Source organism: Pristiophorus japonicus, chromosome 18, assembly GCF_044704955.1.
Source record: "Pristiophorus japonicus isolate sPriJap1 chromosome 18, sPriJap1.hap1, whole genome shotgun sequence".
NCBI classification, from domain to species: Eukaryota; Metazoa; Chordata; class Chondrichthyes; family Pristiophoridae; genus Pristiophorus; species Pristiophorus japonicus.
Window position 1 is genome coordinate 101,487,569 of NC_091994.1, and position 22,620 is coordinate 101,510,188.

Genomic DNA, 22,620 nt, shown 5'->3' on the forward strand with positions numbered 1-22,620 from the left:
TGTAAATATCAACACACTTTCAGGTACTCCCTGCAATTATTGACACAATCCTGAGAATCATCTGTCCTAACTTCTGAAAGACAGTCAGCTACCCAAAAGGGAAATAGTGCTATATGTATAAGTGTACAACAACCAAAATAATGTTAGCAAGACAACAAGTACAGATAAAAATACATAAATTTAATAACAGGCAGACAGAAATTTGATGACTTTGGGATCTCTAGGGTCAGAGGACCCCAGTTTGCAAGCTTAAGTTCAACAGACTTACATCATGGTAATATTGGGCACATCGATTTTATTTTTTTCCTCAAGATCTGAAAACACATGAGTGACAAAGCCATCATGAAGCTAGTCAGGACCCAATCAATGCAAAGCTCATGATAGTCTATCTAAACAGAGTTTGTGCTAATCAGATCTCAACAGCAATGCAGGCGTCTTAGAATTGAAAGACAACCCTCTTCACCCAAGTTGGTCATTTTATTTTTTGAAATCCATGGTTGCTCCATTCTATTCTTGTTACAGGTTAGTCCTCATCATGTTTCCTTCTCCAGACACAATGATGTGAAATTCAAGCAGGACAAGGTAGACTACCTCAGCTCCCAACACAGATTCCACAATTTTTCTACAACTCTTGCTTGGTGCCAGCTTATGGTCTACATCATCATCATCATAGGCAATCCCTCAAAATCAAGGAAGACTTGCTTCCATTCCAAAAATGAGTTCTCAGGTGACTGAACAATCCAATGCACGAATTACAGTCTCTGTCACAGGTGGGACAGACAGTCGTTGGAGGAAAGGGTGGGTGGGGAGTCTGGTTTGCTGCAAGCTCCTTCCACTGCCTGTGCTTGTTTTCTGCATGTTCTCGGCGACGAGACTCGAGGTGCTTAGCATCCTCCCGGATGCTCTTCCTCCACTTAGAGCGGTCTTTGGCCAGGGACTCCCAAGTGTCGGTGGGGATGTTGCATTTTATCCAGGAGGCTTTGAGGGTGTCCTTGAAACGTTTCCTCTGCCCACCTGGGGCTCGCTTGCTGTATAGGAGTTCCGAGTAGAGCACTTGCTTTGGGAGTCTTGTGTCCGGCATGCGGACAATGTGGCTCGACCAACGGAGCTGGTCGAGTGTGGTTAGTGCTTCGATGCTGGGGATGTTGGCCTGATCGAGAATACTGATGTTGGTGTGTCTGTCCTCCCAGGGGATTTGCAGAATCTTGCGGAGGCATGTTTGGTGGTATTTCTCCAGCGATTCGAGGTGTCTAGTGTATATGGTCCACGTCTCTGAGCCAACTACAGAGTAGTAGTGATAACCGCCCTCCTATATAGCTCAGAGACGAGGACCATATACAGCAGACACCTCAAAGCGATGATCCTGCAAATCCACTGGGAGGATAGATGCACCAATGTCCCCAGCATCGAAGCACTGACCACACTTGACCAGCTTCGTTGGGCAGGCCACATCGTTCGCATTCACGACACGAGACTCCCAAAGCAAGCGCTCTACTCAGAACTCCTACACGGCAAGCAAGCCCCAGGTGGGCAGAGGAAACGTTTCAAGGACACCCTCAAAGCCTCCTTGATAAAGTGCAACATCCCCACCGACACCTGGAAATCCCTGGCCCAAGACTGCCCTAAATGGAGGAAGAGCATCCGGGAGGGCGCTGAGCACCTCGAGTCTCATCGCCGAGAGCAAGAGCATACAGCGGAAGGAGTGTGCGGCAAACCAGATTCCCCACCCACCCTTTCCTTCAATGAATGTCTGTCCCACCTGTGACAGAGACTGTAATTCCCGTATTGGACTGCACAGTCACCTGAGAACTCACTTTTAGAGTGGAAGCAAGTCTTCCTCGATTTTGAGAGACTGCCTATGATGATGATGACAACTCTTCCTTCTGCTTCATGCAGCCACCCAGCTAAGAGGCAGCTTTCCCTCAACTAACGCTGAACAATTCCTCGAACATAAAATTTTTAGCAACAGCTAAATACCGTTAGGCCGAACAAGCATGTCCCTTTTTGAAAGATCTCAACATCCTCTTGAATGCATTCTCTATCCAAAAACAGCCTAATAGCTCTTGAACCCATTTTAAAATGTCCACTTCAGTTGGCGTCCTTGGCAACTCATGACCAAAACTCTAAAACACCTTTAAGTGAAAGAATTCTACTTATCTTTACCAGCTTACTCGTGCCTTCCTATTTAAAAAAAAATATTTATCTCAAAATCAGAACAACCAACAGCCCTAGATCTTAAGCCTGTATGCCTTTGGGCTAGAAACTGAGTACCAAAGCAATTGAGTTAGCAACCTCTCCATCGCCACAGTTAGACATATCATGTACAACCAGAAAAGTTTATTGTTAGATAAATATAGCATTAGCTTGACTCTAGAACAAACATGTTAAAGGAACCGAGCTTCTGTTTTAAACTTGCCACAGACACATACAATAGGTTGACTTTGCACCCAAACTGTTGACCTTGTATTTAGTGGAAAACAAGGTGCTAGATGAAGTATGATAAATAATACATCATGTCTTGGACAATTTATCATGTAACAATACACATGTAGTATTATCAGACCTTCTTTTGTGAATTTATAAATAGGGATTTCCCTCTCAGCTCTAGATGTTTAAAAACTCAAAAGCTCACTGATGAATTCTAGTGGCACCAAACCCACAAGAGGGATTCATTTTCAGTTTACCAATTTTCTCCCCTCCTGAAAGCACTGACTCCTTGCAGGGGTACGGTACTCTAGATGGTGGGAAGCTTCTGGTACACAAGTAGCCATCATTCATGTGTGAGGAGTCACTTTAACAATGGGGATCATCTAAGCCTCACCCAACACCCGCATACAAGTTCTTCCAAATGGATTGCGATCTGTTGCAAGAAACTTAGCAGATTTCTCACACTCTAATCAAGAGACATTGAGGCCAATTGTTATACCCTTGATCATTGCAACTATTTGGACTGGGAATTGAACCTGGGTCATTCTTGGTCTGTGTGGCTTAGATACTCCTTGGATAATCTTGTTGATACATTAGGGAAGCCTCAAGTGTGAAAATTGAGCTGCTTATCATTTATATTAGTCACTCCCACACATATAACTATACCTTACTCTGTTCCAGTTTTCTCCTCTAGATAGTAACTACTGTTGCTGGTGGTATGATTCCATAGATGCTACTTACCTGCGGATGCCTCACCGGTACAGCCATTCTTCATACGCAAGTGTAGACTGTGAGCATTAGAAAGCTGTTCAACAATAGACAGCTGAGCCCAATGCTGTCCCCATCTGACACCCATATATGCACACTTTCCAACAGGAGTAGTGGATAGCAATCAGGAGCACTAACCCAGAGTTTTCCCTCCCTAGAACCCAAGGTTAAGTGTATTGCCCTTACTGACACTTTATCTCAGCACAGACCAAGATCTGAACCCTTCCTTCAAGTTGGTATGGTTAATTTACATGTTAACTTCACCAACTGAATTGAAGGAGCTCATACTATACACTTTTTCTGATCAGTTGTCATATAAAAGCCCGTACCTCTCCCTCTGATGAGAGCCACAGCATACTGGGTGCACCACTCAGTTGATGTATGACAACATCTCACTACACATTTGTTGGGAAATAATACTACTTTCGACATGACACTCATGTTGAATGTGGAACAATCCTATTCAGAGGAGTATGACCAAAGGGAGAGGAGATTCAATGTTGGTTCGGTGCCAGTATACCGACCATTGCCCTGTGCAGTCTGCATAGTTAAGTTACAGTACAGCACGCCATTTCATCAGCAAGATTTTCTCACCTTTTTTCGAAGTTACTGGCATTCGTGGGTCTCAAATTTAATACCACCCTAAATTTTCTGACAGTCTAACACTCTGTCAATTTTTATTGAGGGAGCGGAGACATTGCAGCTGTTGTCAGTCTCAATTACAGAAATTCATACCATTGTACAGTCACACACAAGGCAATGTAGCCCCAAGTCTTTTCAAACCTTCCTATACCCCCTTTGTGTATAGAGCCTCAATAATGTATATTTGGGAAGGTCACATTAACAGCTGAATGGCTTCAGAAAAGACTGTGGCAAGAGATGCTTTTTCTTGCTGGTTTAAGAGGAATACTTATTGTAGAAAGGAGAGCTTTTTTTAATATATAAAAGCAGCTAGCAAGTCCAAGAGATATAATTTATCAGTTCTGATAGCATCGTGAACTGTTCTCCTGCTTTATGAACCACCAAGAAGCACCTTGTAACACATTCGCAGTCATCCTTTTGTATATATATGGGTGGAATTAGTCCGGGGCATTTGACTCTCTGCCCTGTGTCATCTTCAAATTCTAACTGGCTTTCTTGCCCAATGCTGAAGTAGAGAGGACGGGAGTTGAAAGAGGCTTGACGCTGCACTGAAAGCATCAGTTTTACAAAAGTGCTACAGTCAAAGCGTGAGAATGTTTTAAAATTCTACAAGAAAAAATTCACACAGAGGGCTGATGCAAGTGGAGCTTTTAACTCTGGCAAAGTGAATAACTTATTTTTAATGTCAAAACTTGCACGGCTTATTTAAAAGGGGGGAAGGGGATCAAGGTCTCAACTCAACATACAGATTGCTCATAAACCCATCTGTAGAATATAAGGTTTGCAAACTCTGCCTGGAACAGACTAAATAGCTGGTCACATACTATTTTTGTTTCTTTCCTCCAGTCATCTAGTATCTCCAAACTGGGCACGTTCTGGTATCTAAGTCTCTGCCAATACACCTCTTAGCCAACCACCAGGAACAGTGGTCTCAGGATATATTTCCCTTTTGATTTTTGGCCCACAATGCAGCAATGATTAGGACTCAGAAATAGGCATTATTGCACAACCTCCTGACTTTCTCTGTCCTCTCAATTAAAGGTACAACACCTCTTATAGATAGATGATTATTAGCAGTGGAATGATTTGGCTCAGGTGAGTGTTTAGTTTGGTCACTTAACTTCCTCAAGGATGACCTCTGAACTCTGCCCCAATATTTGAACCCCAAGTTTGGTGCCACCTAAACACTCCTTTCCTATTTTCTCTCCTACTCTGAACATTAGTGGTGTTCTGTATTACAGGCCTTGCCCCTCACCTAGGTTCTCAATAAAATATTATAGTACACACTATGAAACAGCATCCCCCTGAGGATTGTAGGTCACAGTGGCTTAAATGCAGAAGGATGCTGCCAGTGAAGCATCATTTCATTATCAATCATAGCTTTAAAACAAATGTTTGGGATATCCACTAGTAGCTTGAAAGGTCATCAACCTGAGACATTAACTCTGTTTCTCTCTCCACAGATGCTGCCTGACCTGCTGAGTATTTCCAGCATTTTCTGTTTTTACTTCAGATTTCCAGCATCCGCAGTATTTTGCTTTTGTGTAGCTTGAAATCTATCTTTGTATCACAAACAAGATAAACCAATTTTATAAGAATATTTTGTAGTTTTCACTGTCACAAGTTACATCTCTTCATTTCCATAGCATTTGTGATGAGTTTCAAAGAAATTAGTTCATGCTGAATTGTGATTTTTTTTAAAGAAAATTAAACAGTCCACCTTGTAAGGGAGTTGTGAACACTCCAATAAGAAATCCTTACCAGCCCACAGTAGTAGCCTGTTAGCACAGCACACCAAAATGTTACATTTAGTTTTGCTACAGGAGGTCAGTGTCGTAGACTACCATCAAAGTCCTTTCTTTCTATAAGGCAGTCCAAAGTAGGTCGAACAACTCAGGAACACAGGCCTCAGTGTCATATTTCAATCCTTTGGGGATGTTTGAAAGTGTGTGCACAGCAGAGATACCAATGAAATACCTGGACTTGCCAACCCATTCCCCTCACATTAATTCTGCAGGCTCTTATAATACATTAAAATATGACCCACTATAAATGGTTGGTAAAATTAATATTTACTCCAAATCTAACCCAGTGAGACCTCTACAACTCCCCTGCACCCCCATCGATTGGTGATCCAGGGAGGTTACTGCATTATTCACACCTAGCTGAGCTAATGTTTTTTTTATTAATTCCTGGGATGTGTATGTCGCTGACAAGGCCGGCATTTATTGCCCATCCCTAATTGCTCTTGAGAAGGGGGTGGTGAGCCATCTTCTTGAACTGCTGCAGTCTGTATGGTGAAGGTACTCCCATAGTGCTGGTAGGGAGGGTGTTCCAAGATTTTGACTCAGCGATGATGAAGGAACAGCAATATAATTCCAAATCAGAATGGTGTGTAACTTGGAGGGGAACTTGTAGGTGATGGTGTTCCCATGCGCTTGCTGCCCTTGTCTTTTTAGATGGTAGAGGCCGCGGGTTTGGGAGGTGCTGCTGAAGAAGCCATTGCGAGTTGCTGCAGTGCATCTTATAGATGGTATACACTGCAGCCACGGTGCGCTGGTGGTTGAGGGAATGAATGTTGAAGGTGGTGGTGGTGGATGGGGTGCCAATCAAGCGGGCTGCTTTATCCTGGATGGTGTTGAGCTTCTTGAGTGTTGTTGGAGCTGCACTCATCCAAGCAAGTGGAGGATTATCCATCACACTCCTGACTTGTGCCTTGTAGATTTGTGCTAGGTATGACTCCAGCCAGTGGAGAGTTTTCCCCCTGATTCCCATTGACTTTAATTTTACTTGGGCTCCTTGATGTCACATTCTGTCAAATGCTGCCTTAATGTCAAAAGCAGTCATTCTCACCTCAACTCGGGAATTCAGCTCTTTTGTCCCTGTTTGGACCAAGGCCGCAATGAGGTCTGGTGCCCAGTGGTCCTGGCGGAATCCAAACTGAGCATCGGTGAGCAGCTTATTGGTGAGTAAGTGTCGCTTGAAACCACTGTCAACAACACCTTCCAACTGAAGTCTTCTATTCCCAATCAGGAATTCAACAGGCAAGTTGATACTCAACAGGCAAGTGTCCAAATTATGATAGGATTTAATAATACATAAAGTCAACAGAAGGGGGGGGCACGATTACTTAAATATGTTTGAGGTTAAGAGAATGAGATCCTCAACTCAAGTACTCAGACTTCTTCCTGATATATGCTTTGCTAAACACATTAAGACACAGACCTCAACCATTAGTACTCAACTCAAACGGGTTACAGACAGAACATTTTACCTTCAGCTTCACACATCCAGACTCAAACCGCCCCGGAATGAATCACGAAGCGGAATTTATTTTTTAAATGCCTGGTCAGAACAATCTCTCGATTATTATTTATTTATGTTTGGGGAGTCCTAACATTTCATTTCTTTTAAGCTGTTGTGTAGCAAATGTTTACAAATTCTACCCCTCCTATTTAAGTTAAATTGTTTTAAGCTTTAATAAGTTGTATTTTAACTACGGAGGCTCTGCCACAGAGATACGACGAGGGAGGTCGATTTAAAATTGACAGAACTCTGCCTGAAATTGACAAGTTGATCAGGTAACGCACATATTCGAAACAAAACGTTGGGAGGACAATAAACAAATATAGTACGTATCGTACAGGATGCCAAACACAAGTATGTTTGTAGGCCCGAATAAGTTAGTTTTCACAATTTTGAAATGCGCTTTATCATATTTTTTTATTTCTTACCTAATCCTTCCATCACATTGAACTGTAGCAGCACCGTTTTGTTTTACATATTTAAAATGTTACGTTGTGATTTGCTGTCAAGTCTTGTGCTGCAATAACAGGCTCTCTGCCTCTCAGTCACGTTGGTGTAATTGTGGAGCTCATTTTGCTAAATAGGTTTAACAAGCCTGCATTCGCGTTTTAACGCCAGCCCACGAAGTTCTCGCAGAAGAAGGTAGTTTATGACCCAGCGCATTTGACATTGGGACATTGCAAGGAATAACGAATAATAGAGGAACACGAGTGTGCAAACCAAAATACCACCTCTCAGACCAAAGACACAAAACACAACAGTGGCCTGTGAATAATCAACTCCAGTCTCTCAGCTACTATATATATTATAATTGCCGAAACAATCTTTGAATACATTAATTATGCAATCTATCCAGCGTATATAAGTGGGAGGGCAACAATTTGCAAAGCCTACCTCCCTAAATAATCTCAAGAGCCCGTTTACTTTCCAGACTATTTCTGTGATTGCGTTTTGAACACAAGTCGGCAGATCCGATAATAAAAGAGGGGAGGGAGAAAACAGGCTCAGTCACTCGTTGCAATGAAATGATGCCGAATTATTTAATGGAGTAAAAGTTGCAGAGGCAGATATTGAGTTCTGAAGCTTTGCTACACGAAGTGAATTAAATTACGCGCTCCCAGCTCCAGCACATCTTTAGTAAGCAATAGCATAATTACAGCGTTATCAAATATAACGTTAGTGTTGAATAGAAAAGGAGTTGGATGACCCAGAGACAGCGAGTATGGAAACATAAAGGTGCATCTTTACACAAATGCAAAAATGATATACATATATGTATTCTATTTTACAACACTGACATATTATTGTCTAAAAAATATTTATCTGGGGGTGGATATACAGGAATAGCACTTATAACGGATTGAGTTTTATTTAGCGCAAATGCTGGGAAAAATAGACACTGCAACACAAGACTGGCTGTTTCGTTTGTAATGCCCATTGCATCAATGCCCAGTGCATCAATGCCCATTGCATCAGGCTGTGCACACTTGACCTCAGGTTGTACCCTCTCGAGGGCAAAACCTCAAAGGCTAAAATCCGAGTGACAACATCCCAGGTGACAAGAGAAAAGTGGCAGAGATAGGATGACTTGGCTGATGAAATATACGTGTAATTGCTAAAGAGATACATCTTTTGGATGTCTTTGCAATAGTTATTGCACTCTGTTGTACCTAAAATATATGCAGATATAGCTAGAGCAGAAACAATGAAGGGGACTTAGTGCTTTATAGAAATGTATGTTATGGAGAAAGTTAAATCATAACAGGTGCATTTAATGATCAACAAAGTCTGCTCCCAAATTATGCATCCGATTGCCACAAATCTACCCGGAGAGGAGTGCGCTGGCTAGTTCCCCAATCACACTCACTAAAACACACGGAGGCGTGAAGGGACGGGGGTTAAACTGAAGCTGGGCTTAAAGGGGGAAATGCTAACAGATTAACTGGGGCATTTTAATTTAAAGAAGAGAGAGGGCAAAAGCGATGCTGAGGGTCCAGTATGTTTATGCGTATTATATACTATATATAAAACCTACTTGTTCCCTTCAATGCTCCGATTGACAGAACCCATAGGCTCACCTCAATGTGTACAATGAAAGCTGCAATTCAGTCACTTTATTCCCCCACACAAACCGAATGAATTACGCAGCACTGCGGAATATTTGCTCAAGGAAATTACGTTCGATATTATAGTATCTGTTTACAACTGGCTTAATTTTTTTAAATTGTACTAAATTTTCTCTCATTCGAAGTTTATTAGGTTGTCAAATATCAGGGTTCCCGTTAAAAACGATTTGTGGCAATGCAAAGAAATATTTCATAAAGTTAACATTATCAGAAGTAAAAGAATATATAAATATTTAATCAAGTAAATCAACCGTGAGAGGGCCATGCTGCACAACTGAGAGTTGATAACTTCTTAACGTTGTTTGGTGTTTTTAAAAATAAAATATATATAAAAAGAGATGTGAAAATCTCTCAACCCAGTCGGAGAGACCCTTTAAGAGCTCGGATCACCGCGAAGAAATCAAACTGTACCATACCTGCAGCACGGGAAATGCAATATAAAGATACATTTTGTTCGTATTTCTAAGTTGTATTTGTAGTTTATACAATTCTAGTCTCAGTCTCTTTTAGTGTTGTAAACTTTTGTTTAAAAAAAGTGCTGTGTTTATACAATTATACAAGTAATTTTTTAATACTTACGTATCGTATATACTGTATAGGTGTAAGTTTATAATAATCTAGAACACCATAAACTACATAAAGCATGCCTAATTGTATATACATATATATATTATGCACATAGCTAATTCCAAAATTGTGCTCTTGAGATACAATTATTAGGATACAGAAAAAAAGCCAGCGCTCTCTATTACATGGACTAGAGTTAGTGCACGGAATAATTATAGTGAAGTTAGAGGCGTGTTAGATGTGTGAGAACAAACAAACCAAAACGACCAGCTTCCATATGAACAACTCGCACATGAAATTCAATTTTAGCATATTCTCAGAAATGGAAGCGCTAAATTGAAGCACGCTTTAAAGTGTATATTAGATGTGTACGTGTGAGCGTGATATACAGGTTAGGAGCATGTGTGAGCGGCGGAGTATTACAGTGTGTGTCTCTGAGTGTGTGTGAGTTTGAATAAGCGTGAGTGAATGAGAGGATTTGCGTATGTGCTTAAAGTGTGTTATGTGACTATACGTGTATGAGAGTGTGTCTGTGACTGAGTGTACGTGTGTGGTCCAGTGCACAAATGTGCCTGTTAGAGTGTATGTTTGTGCAAGTGTGTATTTGTGCCGAGTGATTGTAGTTGTGTAGGACTGTGGCAGTGTGTGACTGAAAATGTGCATGCAAGCACTATTTCTCATTTCTGGTCGGATTCCAGTACACCGTACTGTATGAGTTTAGCTACAACGCATAAATCGCACGAATAGATAGCAAAATTATACTGATTGCATTTGATAACATCTTAGAAATCCCCATCTCTCCCGAAGTAGGAAAAACTAGCAAGCTGAAAAAGTTGCGCCTCTTTAATTTCGCCTCCCGTGAGTTGTGTGTGTGTGTGTGTGTGTGTGAGAGAGAGAGATTATGATCTGATTTGTGCGGAGTGCGAAAGATTGCAGGAGTCAACGTGAAGACTGAAGAGTGGAAGCTGTGGAGTGCCGCTGTGATGTGCAGTAATTCGTGGTGATTTTTTTGAAAACCACGGGGTGGTGAATCAGCTGTTTCTGCTAGAGAAGGGAAAGAGTGAGATACTGCCAATGAAGAGGTATGGGCAGAAATAGGGAATATATAAGAGAAGAAATGAGTGCTACAGATAGTAAAAGGCAAAGAAGCAATGTGTCAGAGAGAAAAGAGCGAGGGGAAGAAGATGGTGTGCGGGAGATAGGAGTGATGCAGAGTTAATGATATAGAGAGAAACATATATGAATGCATATAAATATGAAGATATATGAGAGAGAAACAGTGAGTGGGAGAGAGATAAACCGAAAGAGGGAGATAAACAGTGAGAAAGGGAGAGAAACCCCGAGAGAAACAGAAAAAACAGAGAGAGGGAGGGAAAAACAGTGAGCGAAATGGTGAGAGAGAGAGAGAAAGCGCGCTCTGGCTCCAACCTCTTTCCCCTGCACTCTGACCCGATTACCATAGCAGCATATTTCCTCGCTTGTAACTCGGAAAAATGTCTGATTGCCGAGTCAGATTATTGTAAGGAAATCAAGCAAAGGGGGGTGGGGGGCGATTAGCCCGGGGGAGGAGTCAGAATACTGCCAGAATACGCAAACGTTCTTCCGACAGTGCCTTGCACAAGCCAAGCAACACAGCTCCTGAAGTTAGCTGTTTCCCTCCTAACCAGGCATTCCCATACTCAAAAAATGTTTCCTTATCATTTTAATTTATTTGAGCCTCACAACACAGCAACATGTGCAAAGCTCTAAAATATTTTCTGTAAAACGTTTTGAAATCATAATTACTACATAGACGAGGATTGAATTTAGCGAGAAAATTAATGTTTTTATAGTAAAAATGACATATAAAGCAGTTTATAAAAATAAATTTACAATACAGACAAAATAGGAGGAAAAGATTACAGCTGATGTAAATATAACATGTTCCATTATATAAGGGCTTATAATACGTGTGTATTGTGCAATTGATTTTTTAAATCTACATGTTTCATATAGATTGACGTGTCTAAATATATAAATGGCAGTCATTTTCCTAATCTAATATCCGAATGTACACAGAGACCAACGTTTAGTATTAAACGTATTAATCTCCACTGTGTATAAATAAAACCCTTTTAGAAGGTGATGGGCTGCCCTTGAATAGTTATCTTGCAAGCGTGCAAGAAAAATTGATCTCCATAAATTAGGATATTGGCATAACTCAGAGTTGTTAAAAAGACCCTTTAAAAAGTTTTCGATAACTTTTATTGAAACCGTCAATTTTCACATTGATCAGACGTGCTGTTCCAATTTACCTTAATTATCGAGAACTGTTTCTTCAACTCCCCTTCTATTTTGTCAGTTTCTCTTATTGTGACAAACAACTCGATTTCAAGTTAAGAGCATTCTCATCACTGGCTCCCCTCCCCAATGTATGAAATCTGTCCTGTCCACATTGATCCTGGCCGCTCAGCCCCCGGGTGCAGTAATTGCTTTATTGGAAACCCATTACCGTGGCCACTTTCCCCCCGTGCAGCAGTTAAACATCAAAATCTTTCACAACTTCTTTGTTTACTGTTTCAATTATTTAGTCTTAATAAACAATCCATTACTTTCTAAACATCAAATCATAAAACACTAGAAATTAGCACTCCCATCTACTGTTTTTAAAAATACCCCAGAACTGTCGGGAGAAATTTACCAGGAGTTGCTTGGTGCAGTGCAGTCCTAATTCTTTCTGAATTTACAATCCAATCTATAATAAAACAGTGGCGTATTGTAATTACAATATCTATATTACTTAATTGTTTCACTCCATTTTTAAAATAAGACTGTACCTTCATATATTTGATATTTTAACGCTGATCCCGGTTTTAAATCATCCCGAAACTACAGAGAAAGATCCAGCGGTGAGGAGATTTTTTTTAAACACAAAATGATCAAGCGAGTAGTTAGACATAGGGCAGCGCACCATTAAATAAACACGCGAATGTTTAAAAGGACATTAAAACCTTAAAGGTCCCCTTGTTGTAAATCTTCCAGGTGTGCACGAGTTTGACTGCGTGTGCGTGCACTTTAAATACACGGTGCTAGAGCATGAAAAATAACTCATGTCTCCTTGAGGTGCTTCAACCTACCGAGTGGAAATATTTACAGCTGTTCAAGTTCATCTGCACGTTGAAACTTAAATATCTGCTTAAATAAAACACCGATTAATTCCTTCAATGGTAGCTAAACGAGCGAGCATCGATTTCCCCCCCCCCCCCCTCCATGTTCAAAAGTGTCTTGTTTAACTATCATTCAAACTATCCATTCATTAAAAAAATTACAAACTCAAAAAAGTGTAACGGACGGAGGTATCAAACTTCCTTAGAAATAGAAATACAAATAAATAATTTTAGATGATAAAGTCTGATATATTATATATAATATATATGTGTGTGTATGTTTATGGGTACATGCGCATATATTATATACACACATATATGTACACACATACATATGTAAAAAGCAGAGAACAGCCTTTCTGTGTGGCCACGCACAATTACACTGTTATACACATGCTGAGTGCTATTGCAGTAGTGTCTGGCAATCCTATTTGTTTATTTTTAGCTATGGCCTGAGTTGAATTGTGGTTTCTCTCTCTCCCCCCCCCAACCCCCTTCATGAAAATCATATTGGAGTATTGTTAAAGTTAATAGCGCGGAGGCACATATTATCACGGGGAACAAGTAATGTTATACACGTGTGTTGTATTGCATTCTTCCATTGAAAAGCGTTCGACCCAGTCCCAGTTTAATACGGCTGTTTGGGAACGTGCTTTTCCTTCCTCATCTCTCACCCTACACACACACATAACATTTGAAAAAAAAATCACCATCAATCCATTTCTTGTTGCGAGCCCCATATGAATGTAATCAAACCTCCTGACTCAATTAAATACACTTTTCTTCCTGCCTGAAGCCGGCATTTACTGCACATCATTTTTAATGGTAATAATCAGTAATCCGAGCTCAGCGGGGACCGTATCATGCAGACTAAACACACATTTATTTACAAACAAAACAACTTAGAAAAATACTGGGACACAGCCATTCATCAAACAATTTCGCCACTTGCAAACAACAAAAGCTACTGCAATATAAATAAATTGTGAACTAAAATTATACCCAATTTCTAGAAAAAAGTGATTAAATCCATTAGCCAATTTGTTAATTAATGCGGTTAATTGTGACAGTTATATATTTATAAATACTTTTACATCTGATATATATACATATATACACACGCATACATACACACATATCCCTGGAACTATATACACTTTAGAATACAATCACACATATGAACAGGCTATTTTAAAAGCGCCCTCAGAAATTAATTCTTCTCATTAGGGATATGAAATCAGGGATCACTGAATACGAAGCCTCTCCAGAGAATAACATAAAACAAATGGTATTCTGCCCGTGCAGCATAGAGTAATATAAATATATATATATATATATATGTGTGTATAATTCAACTTGACCTAAATACTAGGAAATAAACTTTAATTTCCTCTTCCATTTTTGTAAATGACTCGTCATGTCAATTAATCAAGGACATAGATTTATTAAAACTTCAAAATACATAAATATATAATATCAAGTATACAAATATATAAGAACTATTATGTATACATACTATTATATATGAATGTGCAGACTTGTTTCTGCATACAGCGGTGGACTGTTAATAGTACCGACAATTCAAAAGTAAAAAGTTAAATATTTTGCATCTTTTATTTTTCAGAAGGGTTCTGTTAGGTTAAGGAGAGTCCCCACTTTCTTACAGTTTGAGAAAAATAAGAAGCAGACGAGAATAGCGAGGTTTCAAACTGAAAGTAGGAGCAGAGCAGACTCACACACACATTCACACTGACCAACGCGGTCGTGTAAGAGAGGCGGAAACAGAAAGTGTGGATCATAACAAAAAATACATTTTCCAACGACAGAACGGCCTATCTCCTTTAAAAACCAACAAACAACCGAAACCCGCACAGATCTAACCTAGATTCGGCCTCAAACAAACGTCTAAACTCCTAACACGTGAATATAATTGCATTTAAAACACACACACACACACACATGCTTTTTTCGGGCTACGGGTTAAAGATTAATATTCAGCGCAATTCCAACATTTGACACACTACGAGTCAAAAATAAAATGCTTGATAAATTAAAATATATTTTAAAAAAACATAACGCTTTGAAAAACTCCATCCAAGATCCGAGACTTCCTTCACTTAAAACACGGTCTCACGATCTGGCATGGTTAAATTGAAAGTTTAAACTTGTCAGTTGTGTTATTCCAAACGGATCCCTGCACGTCCTGAGCGATTCTCTCCCGCACTAAATTGACACTGTTAATTCCCCGAAGCAGCCCCCAAACATTATTCCCGGTTTCTCAGAAACCCCGGTACGGCTCGGCTCCTAGTCGTACTCAGTCTATTAAACCGACTCCCCCAAGATATTTTGCCCCCTTTCAACCAGAGACGAGCAGTTGGCCAGCAGCTTCCAGCTCTTCAACGGTGCTCTAGCGCCCACTATTTAAGACTCTGGGAAAACTGTTTATACTTTGCAATGGCTCTAAATATATATATATGTTTTTTTAAGTTACATATCTTTTCGTCAACTTCGATAACTTTCATTTTATTTTTTTGTTGTTTCTCTCCAACTTCTCAACCTCTCGGGTCGAGACGCGGGGGGCATGGAAGTTTCTCTTGAATGAGAGAAATAAACAAGGTAGGGAAACTTGTGCAGAAAGAGAGCTCCGCGCCGCTCTTGTGGCCAGAGCGTTCAAGTCTTAAGTTCTTGCGCCCCAGCCTTTTTGCGAGCCCATGGTGCACATCATTCTAATCGTCCCCACCGCACCGACATCATCTGGAGGAGAAAATACATTCCTGACCGCTTCTTCACAAAGACCATGGGTGTACAGCGGATCGTCTGGTGTTGTTGCTTTTTTTTGGAGGGTCTTTTTGGAAGCCTATACAGAGGATCTAAAAAAAAAGTGCGGAGAGATAGGAGAAGAAAATAGGGACCTACTTTTGGCCAGTTTTCTCGCCCTTGCCTTGGATCTCATGTTGTCTGTCGGCGTTTGGTCGTGATTTCAGAGAATCGCACACGCTATCTCCCTGGCATTGTCAGTTTGGACACCTTCGCACATGCGCACAGAGCCTTCAATCTGACACCATCACGCAGGGAAAAGTTTGAATATATTCATCATTTGGCCGCGATCTGTCCTCGACTCCATCAGACCAATTATCTCTGCCTCCCTAACGCCATTTCACACTTTATTCCTCTCCCACTTGCACGAACCCCTCTTCTAAACTTTGGGAAGTATCTGCACGATAAAGACAGCTTGGCTAAAAAAAAATCGTATTACTTTTTCTTTAAAAAATTCTAGAACTCATCTGACGATAATCTGTTTTGGAAATTTACCAAAACAAAATCAAGTTATCACAAAAAAGTAATTTTAATTCAATGCACAAGTTACTCGCGTTAAAAATTACATGTTAAGCTAAGTGACAGTTAGTAGACTTGACCGATTTACAGTATATAGCTTTAGCACAACTGGTAGTGGCAGGGGAACAGATTGGCATGCTATCCTAACTCAATAATGCGTCCTAATAACCCCCATCAGTTATGACAGTATTAATTAAAGCTATCGATAGCCTTAGCTGAATGAATAGTCCCGGATAACAGCAGTGATTTAACACCAGGTGCTCGGGCTATGGAATAATAAACGTGGGGTTTGGACTGCACAGTCACTACAGCTAATTGGCGCTGAGAACCGGACATTTAAACAGACATTTTATTCTGTTCCTACAGAACATTTTATTCTGTACCTTCTTCCCTACATTAAGCCCAGTACAAACCTGAGTGTTTCAATTAATGTGCGTTATTTTAATGAAAAAAATAATCGGCAACTTTGCATTGTCTTCTCAGACCGATTCTCTTCAAGTTCTTCCTCAAAATGAATGGACCCTGTAGTTTGAGAAAGAGAGAGAGAGAGTGGGAGAGTGGGAGAGGGAGAGAGAGGAAGAAGCTGGGTTTGAACACAGTAAGTGCTTCACGTTTCCATCCGTCTCTTATGTGCGGTGTTTTATATAGCCAATGTATTTAATTAGGACATATTTTAGTGCACCGAGAAAGGTGGTGGGAATTATCTCTTTTAAAAATTGTACTGCAAGTTAAAAGGAGGAATTTGTTATTTTAAAAAACATTGCTTACCAACAGAAAAATGGATGAAAATAAAATTGCGGCTCAAATTGAGTACGTTCAGAGTGTAGCTAGTATAGTTATGGTTAGTTTAATTGAAACAGTTACAAAATCCAAGAATCACTTGGATCTTGAAAAAAGCGAACAAGCAAAATCTATGTTAATAATTCTGTATTCGGTATCTGGTTAGGGGGTTTAGTTATATTAATGTCATGTTTCTATCCCTCTGTCAGACTAAATGTCTTTGAACTTCAGGGGTGAGACACAATGCAGTCGCCACGTTTCGGGCTGTACAGCGGGTGAAGGGTCTTTGGAAGACTGCTACATGGTCAGTATTCACTTCTTCACTGACTACCACACGCACTTCACAGAGCAAGACATTCTACCAGTTCATTTCTAATTTGGTTTCTGAGAATCGCTAGAGTATGTTTGCATTTGTTGTAACAGCTCCTTATGGCAAATGTTTCATATCTAGATATAGTAAATATAGATCGTGTAGCATAACATGCACACATAACGCCAAGGTGGGGCTGTAGATACAAAGCTGAGGTGATGGTTGGAGGATGGAGTTCTCAGTGCACACCTTAAGACATTTCAAATTCTGTATTAGATTCGCCATGCTTCTTTGGGTGAGATTTACTGTTGCTATATATTGATTTTTTTTTAATTGGTAATGTTTTACTATAATTAATTTTATAGAAAACTGATCTTTCCACAATGGACAGTATTTGAGTAAACCCTTAAGTAAAGTTTCACCGGAGCCTGCGAAGGGGAAGCAGTAAGATTTTAAAGAAGGAGAAAAGGCAATACATAATTATAACGAAAGAGCTATTTGCAAATGAACTGCACACTCGGGCAATCCACTCCAATAGCATGATATAAATTCGTAACTGCGAGTCGGAATAAAATCTTATTTTTTTTTAAAGTAGGATTGTGTCACAACCTGTGTCCAGTGTGGGACCCCTTCTACAAATCCTACCGACAATTGAGTGTCAGCGCAGTTCTCTTTGTTGCTAAAATTAATCTAATAAAATACACCAATGCAGACGAAATAAACACGGGGCAAATATCTCCGAGGGAAGGGACACCTCTTAACTAGTAAACTCTTATTTTCAGAAGCTTAGAAGACTTGATAGTGTGTATACAAAGTATCCTCTCTCACACATACACAATTAGTGTTACTATAAATATTATTTATGAATTTGCAGGCCTAGGTATAACAGTTAAATTTGGCGCATTCTTTATTTTATCATTTAAACGCGGGATTGCAATTTACAATTCCAAGTATATTACAAACACCGCCAAACTTGCTCTCCAGCAATCGGAAGCGCGCACAGAAGAGACAGAGGTCTCTTGTGTGCTGGTCTATAACGTGTAATCGAACTATTTTTTTTACACTGGGAGATATTTGAATGAAGGAATAAACACATCGATTCATTGTTAATACCCAAGGAAAATATCACCCACTAATTCAACTTATTTTCCACAATAAATTTAAATTTTAATTACCAGGAATATCACACAGAGCGGCAACTATAAAACACCATTTCGTTCAGTAAAATGCAATAGAAAATTGCTAGATGTATTCACAGTAACAAGATGTTTTTAAAAATCGAGGTTGGAAATAAATAGGTAGTTGGAAAGTATTGAATTAATTTGGTCATAATACTAATTAAAGTTGAATGAATTCAGGTCGAAAATGTGTTTGAGAAAGCATTTGTTAAAGACCACGGTCTCAATATAACCCGTACTATTTCTATTCTACCTCACACAGTGTCCATTGTTAATACTTTAGATCATGGTTATATGCAAGGAATTAATCTCCATAGTAATATATATCACAATGTAATCCTTATCACACGCAACACGCGATGAGACGTTCGTACAGGTACTTTCAGTTTTTTTTATAACTCGTCAATTTCAATTGTGTAATGATTCTCGGTCGTCTTTAGCTGATTTTAAGTGAGATGCAACGTTTTGTCCGGTAACATTGGCAATTACGGTCTATGCAGATCTGTAGAATGTAATGACATACCCCTGACAAAATTCCTTACTCTGATAAATATAAAGCAGTGAATTAACCCTTAATGTGGACAATTAAGTGCGTGCAAGTAGTAAAGGTACAGATTACAAAATCGCTGTGTGGGTGGAGTTGTTCAGGTTGAAGCCAAATATCTCTGTATAAAATCGATATATGAAATGTATACAGTGCGTGACTCCCTCACCTGACTCAACAATCTGACTGTGTCGCCTCTTGTATAATCTAGCCGGGGAGTCTGTTTCAACCCGGTTGTGGTTTAATTATGCAGAAATCACCGGATGTAATATGACACGCTACCTGGAGACGCCACTGGTAATATGTAGGTAAATATTTATTATGTGCGTGTGTGTATAAATATGCATTTAGTAGTTCCCTGTTATAAACGAGAGAAATAGATTGTTTTAAAGAAAGGCCTGTGCAGGTGAATTTACAGCATGGTTTATTCTTGCTGTGACCACGACTGACACATCCCGTTTATCCACATAGAGTGGAAATGTAATTGGGAATCAACTCTCCTCTATAGCAACGAAATGGTCAGAACAGAACCTAAGCAGTAACTGCACTTCGCTTCCAAACCCTTCATCTAGAAGCAAACTTCACAGCTCTACTTGAAAATAAAATTGTTGGGTATAACGGATCACTGTCTGATTGAGATTATGTCTTGGTAATAAGGGTTAGAGTTGCAGCTGCTAATCGGGTTAGGATTATTAATTGGAAAACCGAGTCTGGCATTTAGAAATCCCACTTCTACATCCTCTAATTGTGTCAATTGGTAATTAAATTGCGTTAAACAGTTGCTGATGAAGGTCTTCGGGGAATATTTTTCTGCTCCATTTAAACAGACACATTTTCCAGAATCAAGGATATTTTGAAATTATATATATATATAAAATCGGTTTAGATGTAGGAATTGCTGCTGCCTGCTCTCTGGGAGCTGAGGACGAGCAGGTCTGCTCGTACTGAGTGTCCGCAGGACAGACGTTCTTTACCGGTTCAGCTGTCAAAAACCACTCGTTTCCGCTTTCTTGATCCAATATTTCCATTGTATTTATGAATTTGTTTTTTAACTGTCTCATTTATGTGAATGTCAAATTATTCGGCAAAATTAAACTTACACATAGACATGTGCTAACTGCATCTCTTACCGATAAGGTATAATATGCTGATTCAAAAGACAAATGGGGAACGTTCATAGAGAATAATGAAATAATTCACGCAACTTAATCTACTATAGACCAGAGATTAAAATCTCAGAACAAAATTAACTCAGGTTGAAAAATGATTTCAAAATCTATTAACTGAAATTACAGACAATCTGCAATCAGCCTAAAGCCTCGTGATCCTTCTTATCTTTCTATGTTCCCATGTTTCCACCACTAAGCCTCCTCCCTCTCTCTCCGTCCCAATACCCAGAGGAAAATGGGGAAAAAAACCTAATCTTTAACTGTTTCCGAATATGATGCTATATTCGTCTGAGTGTTAAAGCAGAGGTCAGACTGTCCATGCAGCGGAGACTAGTAGTGGTCTCTGAGTGTCTCTCTCGGTGGACATATAATTGGCAAATGAAGTTCAACACAGATAAATGTGAGGTATTACATTTTGGTAGGAAGAATAGGAAGGTCACTTATTACTTGGAGGGTGCAAGTCTAGGTGGGGTAGAGGAACAAAGGGATCTCGGAGTACAAATACACAAATCGCTAAAAGTTGTGACACACGTTAGCAAGGCCATAAAAAAGCAAACCAAGCAGTGGGGTTTATTTCTAGAGGGAATAGAATTGAAAAATAGGGAAGTTGTGCTAAACATGTATCAAACCTTGGTTAGACCACACTTAGAGTACCGCATAAAGTTCTGGTCAACATATTATAAAAAAGGATATAGAGGCACTGGAGAGAGTGCAGAGAAGATTTACAAGGATTATACCAGAAATGTGAGGGTATACATATCAGGAAAGGATGAACAGGCTGGGACTCTTTTCTCTTGAAAAACGAAGTCTGAGGAGTGACCTAGTAGAGGTATTTAAAATTATGAAAGGTTTTGATCGAGTGGATACAGAGAGAATGTTTCCACTTGTAGGGAAGAGCATAATTAGAGGCCATCAATATAAGATAGTAACCAAGAAATCCAATAGGGAATTCAGAAGAAAATTCTTTACCCAAAGAGTGATGGGAATCGTTGAAGCAAATAGCAACGATGTATTTAAGGGGAGGATAGACATGCATATGAGGGAGAAGGGAATAGCGGGTTATGTGGATAGATTTAGATGCGGAAAGACAGGAGGAGGATCGAGTGCAGCATTAACTTTGGCATGGACTGGTTCGGCTGAATGGCCTGTTTCTGTGCCATATATTCTATGTAATCCCCCCCCCCCACCCCGCCCACCAGATTCAGATTGCACAGTATCAGTCAAAGGTTTTAATCATCTTCCCTATCAAATCCTTTAAACACATTAAATATCTTAATTAGATCATCCCTTAATCTTCTATTCTCAAAGGAATACAAGCCTCGTGTATGCAACATATCCTCATAATTTAACCCTTTTAGCCCCGGTATCATTCTGATAAATCTATGTTGCACCATCTCCAAGGCCAATATATCCTTCCTGAGATGTGGTGCCAAAATTAAACACAGTACTCCAGATGCAATCTAACCAGAGCTCTATACAACTGTAGTATAACTTTCACCCCTTTGTATTCCAGACCCCTTGAGATAAAGGCTAACATTCCATTAGCCTTTTAAATTACTTTTTGTACCTGTCCACTAGTTTTTATTATTTTATATATATGGACCTTTAAATTTCTTTGCTCCTGCACAGTTCCTAGCTTCTCACCATTTAGAAAATACTCTTATCTATCTTTCTTATGTCCAAAGTGGATAACATTACACTTTTCCACATTGAACTCCATCTGGCACAGTTTTGCCCACTCACTTAATCTATCAATGTCCCTTTGCAACTTTATGCTCCCTTTTACACTTCAGATAGAGGAACCAGGACATGTCTTTGGCGTTAGACACAGGCCCCAAATCATTTTATCCTAAGGTAAGGAATCCCTTTTATATTCTTTAAGATTTGATATGCATTTCGCACAAGATTACAAGACAGTTTCTTCTTGTCTTCATGACAGCTGTGGTTCAGTAGGTAGCACACTCATCTCTGAGCCAGGAGGTTGTGGGTTCAAGCCTCACTCAAGGGACTTGAGCGCAACAAAATCTAGGTTGACACTCCAGTGCAGTGCTGAGGGAGCCTGCATTGTCTTTCAGATGAGACATTAAACCAAGGCCCCGACTGCTCTCTCAGGTGGACGTAAAAGATTCTATGGCACTATTTCAAAAAGGAGTTAGATGAAGTCCTTACTACTAGGGGAATCAAGGGGTATGGTGAGAAAGCAGGAATGGGGTACTGAAGTTGCATGTTCAGCCATGAACTCATTGAATGGCGGTGCAGGCTAAAAGGGCCGAATGGCCTACTCCTGCACCTATTTTCTATGTTTCTATGTTTCTAAGAGC

General features: G+C 39.8%; 1 protein-coding gene and 1 long non-coding RNA gene across 5 annotated transcripts in view; one reads left to right on the forward strand and one right to left on the reverse strand.

Moving 5' to 3' along the window:
* Positions 1-15,987, reverse strand: part of prdm16 (PR domain containing 16) — a 912,386-nt gene extending 896,399 nt beyond the window's left edge. The window contains exon 1 of the mRNA XM_070860995.1: positions 15,899-15,987. Coding sequence (XP_070717096.1) covers positions 15,899-15,935 — 37 coding nt within the window. The 5' untranslated portion in view covers positions 15,936-15,987. The remainder of the gene's footprint in view (positions 1-15,898) is intronic.
* Positions 15,459-22,620, forward strand: part of LOC139229313 (uncharacterized) — a 42,728-nt gene continuing 35,566 nt past the window's right edge. The window contains exons 1-3 of one of the 4 annotated variants that reach the window (XR_011587703.1): positions 15,459-15,598; positions 16,802-16,916; positions 17,308-17,402. This is a non-coding gene — a long non-coding RNA (uncharacterized lncRNA). Of the gene's footprint in view, positions 15,599-15,738; positions 15,803-16,007; positions 16,323-16,449; positions 16,576-16,801; positions 16,917-17,307; positions 17,403-22,620 lie in introns of those variants that run through there. The other 3 variants (XR_011587705.1, XR_011587702.1, XR_011587704.1) reach the window with 3 other exon arrangements.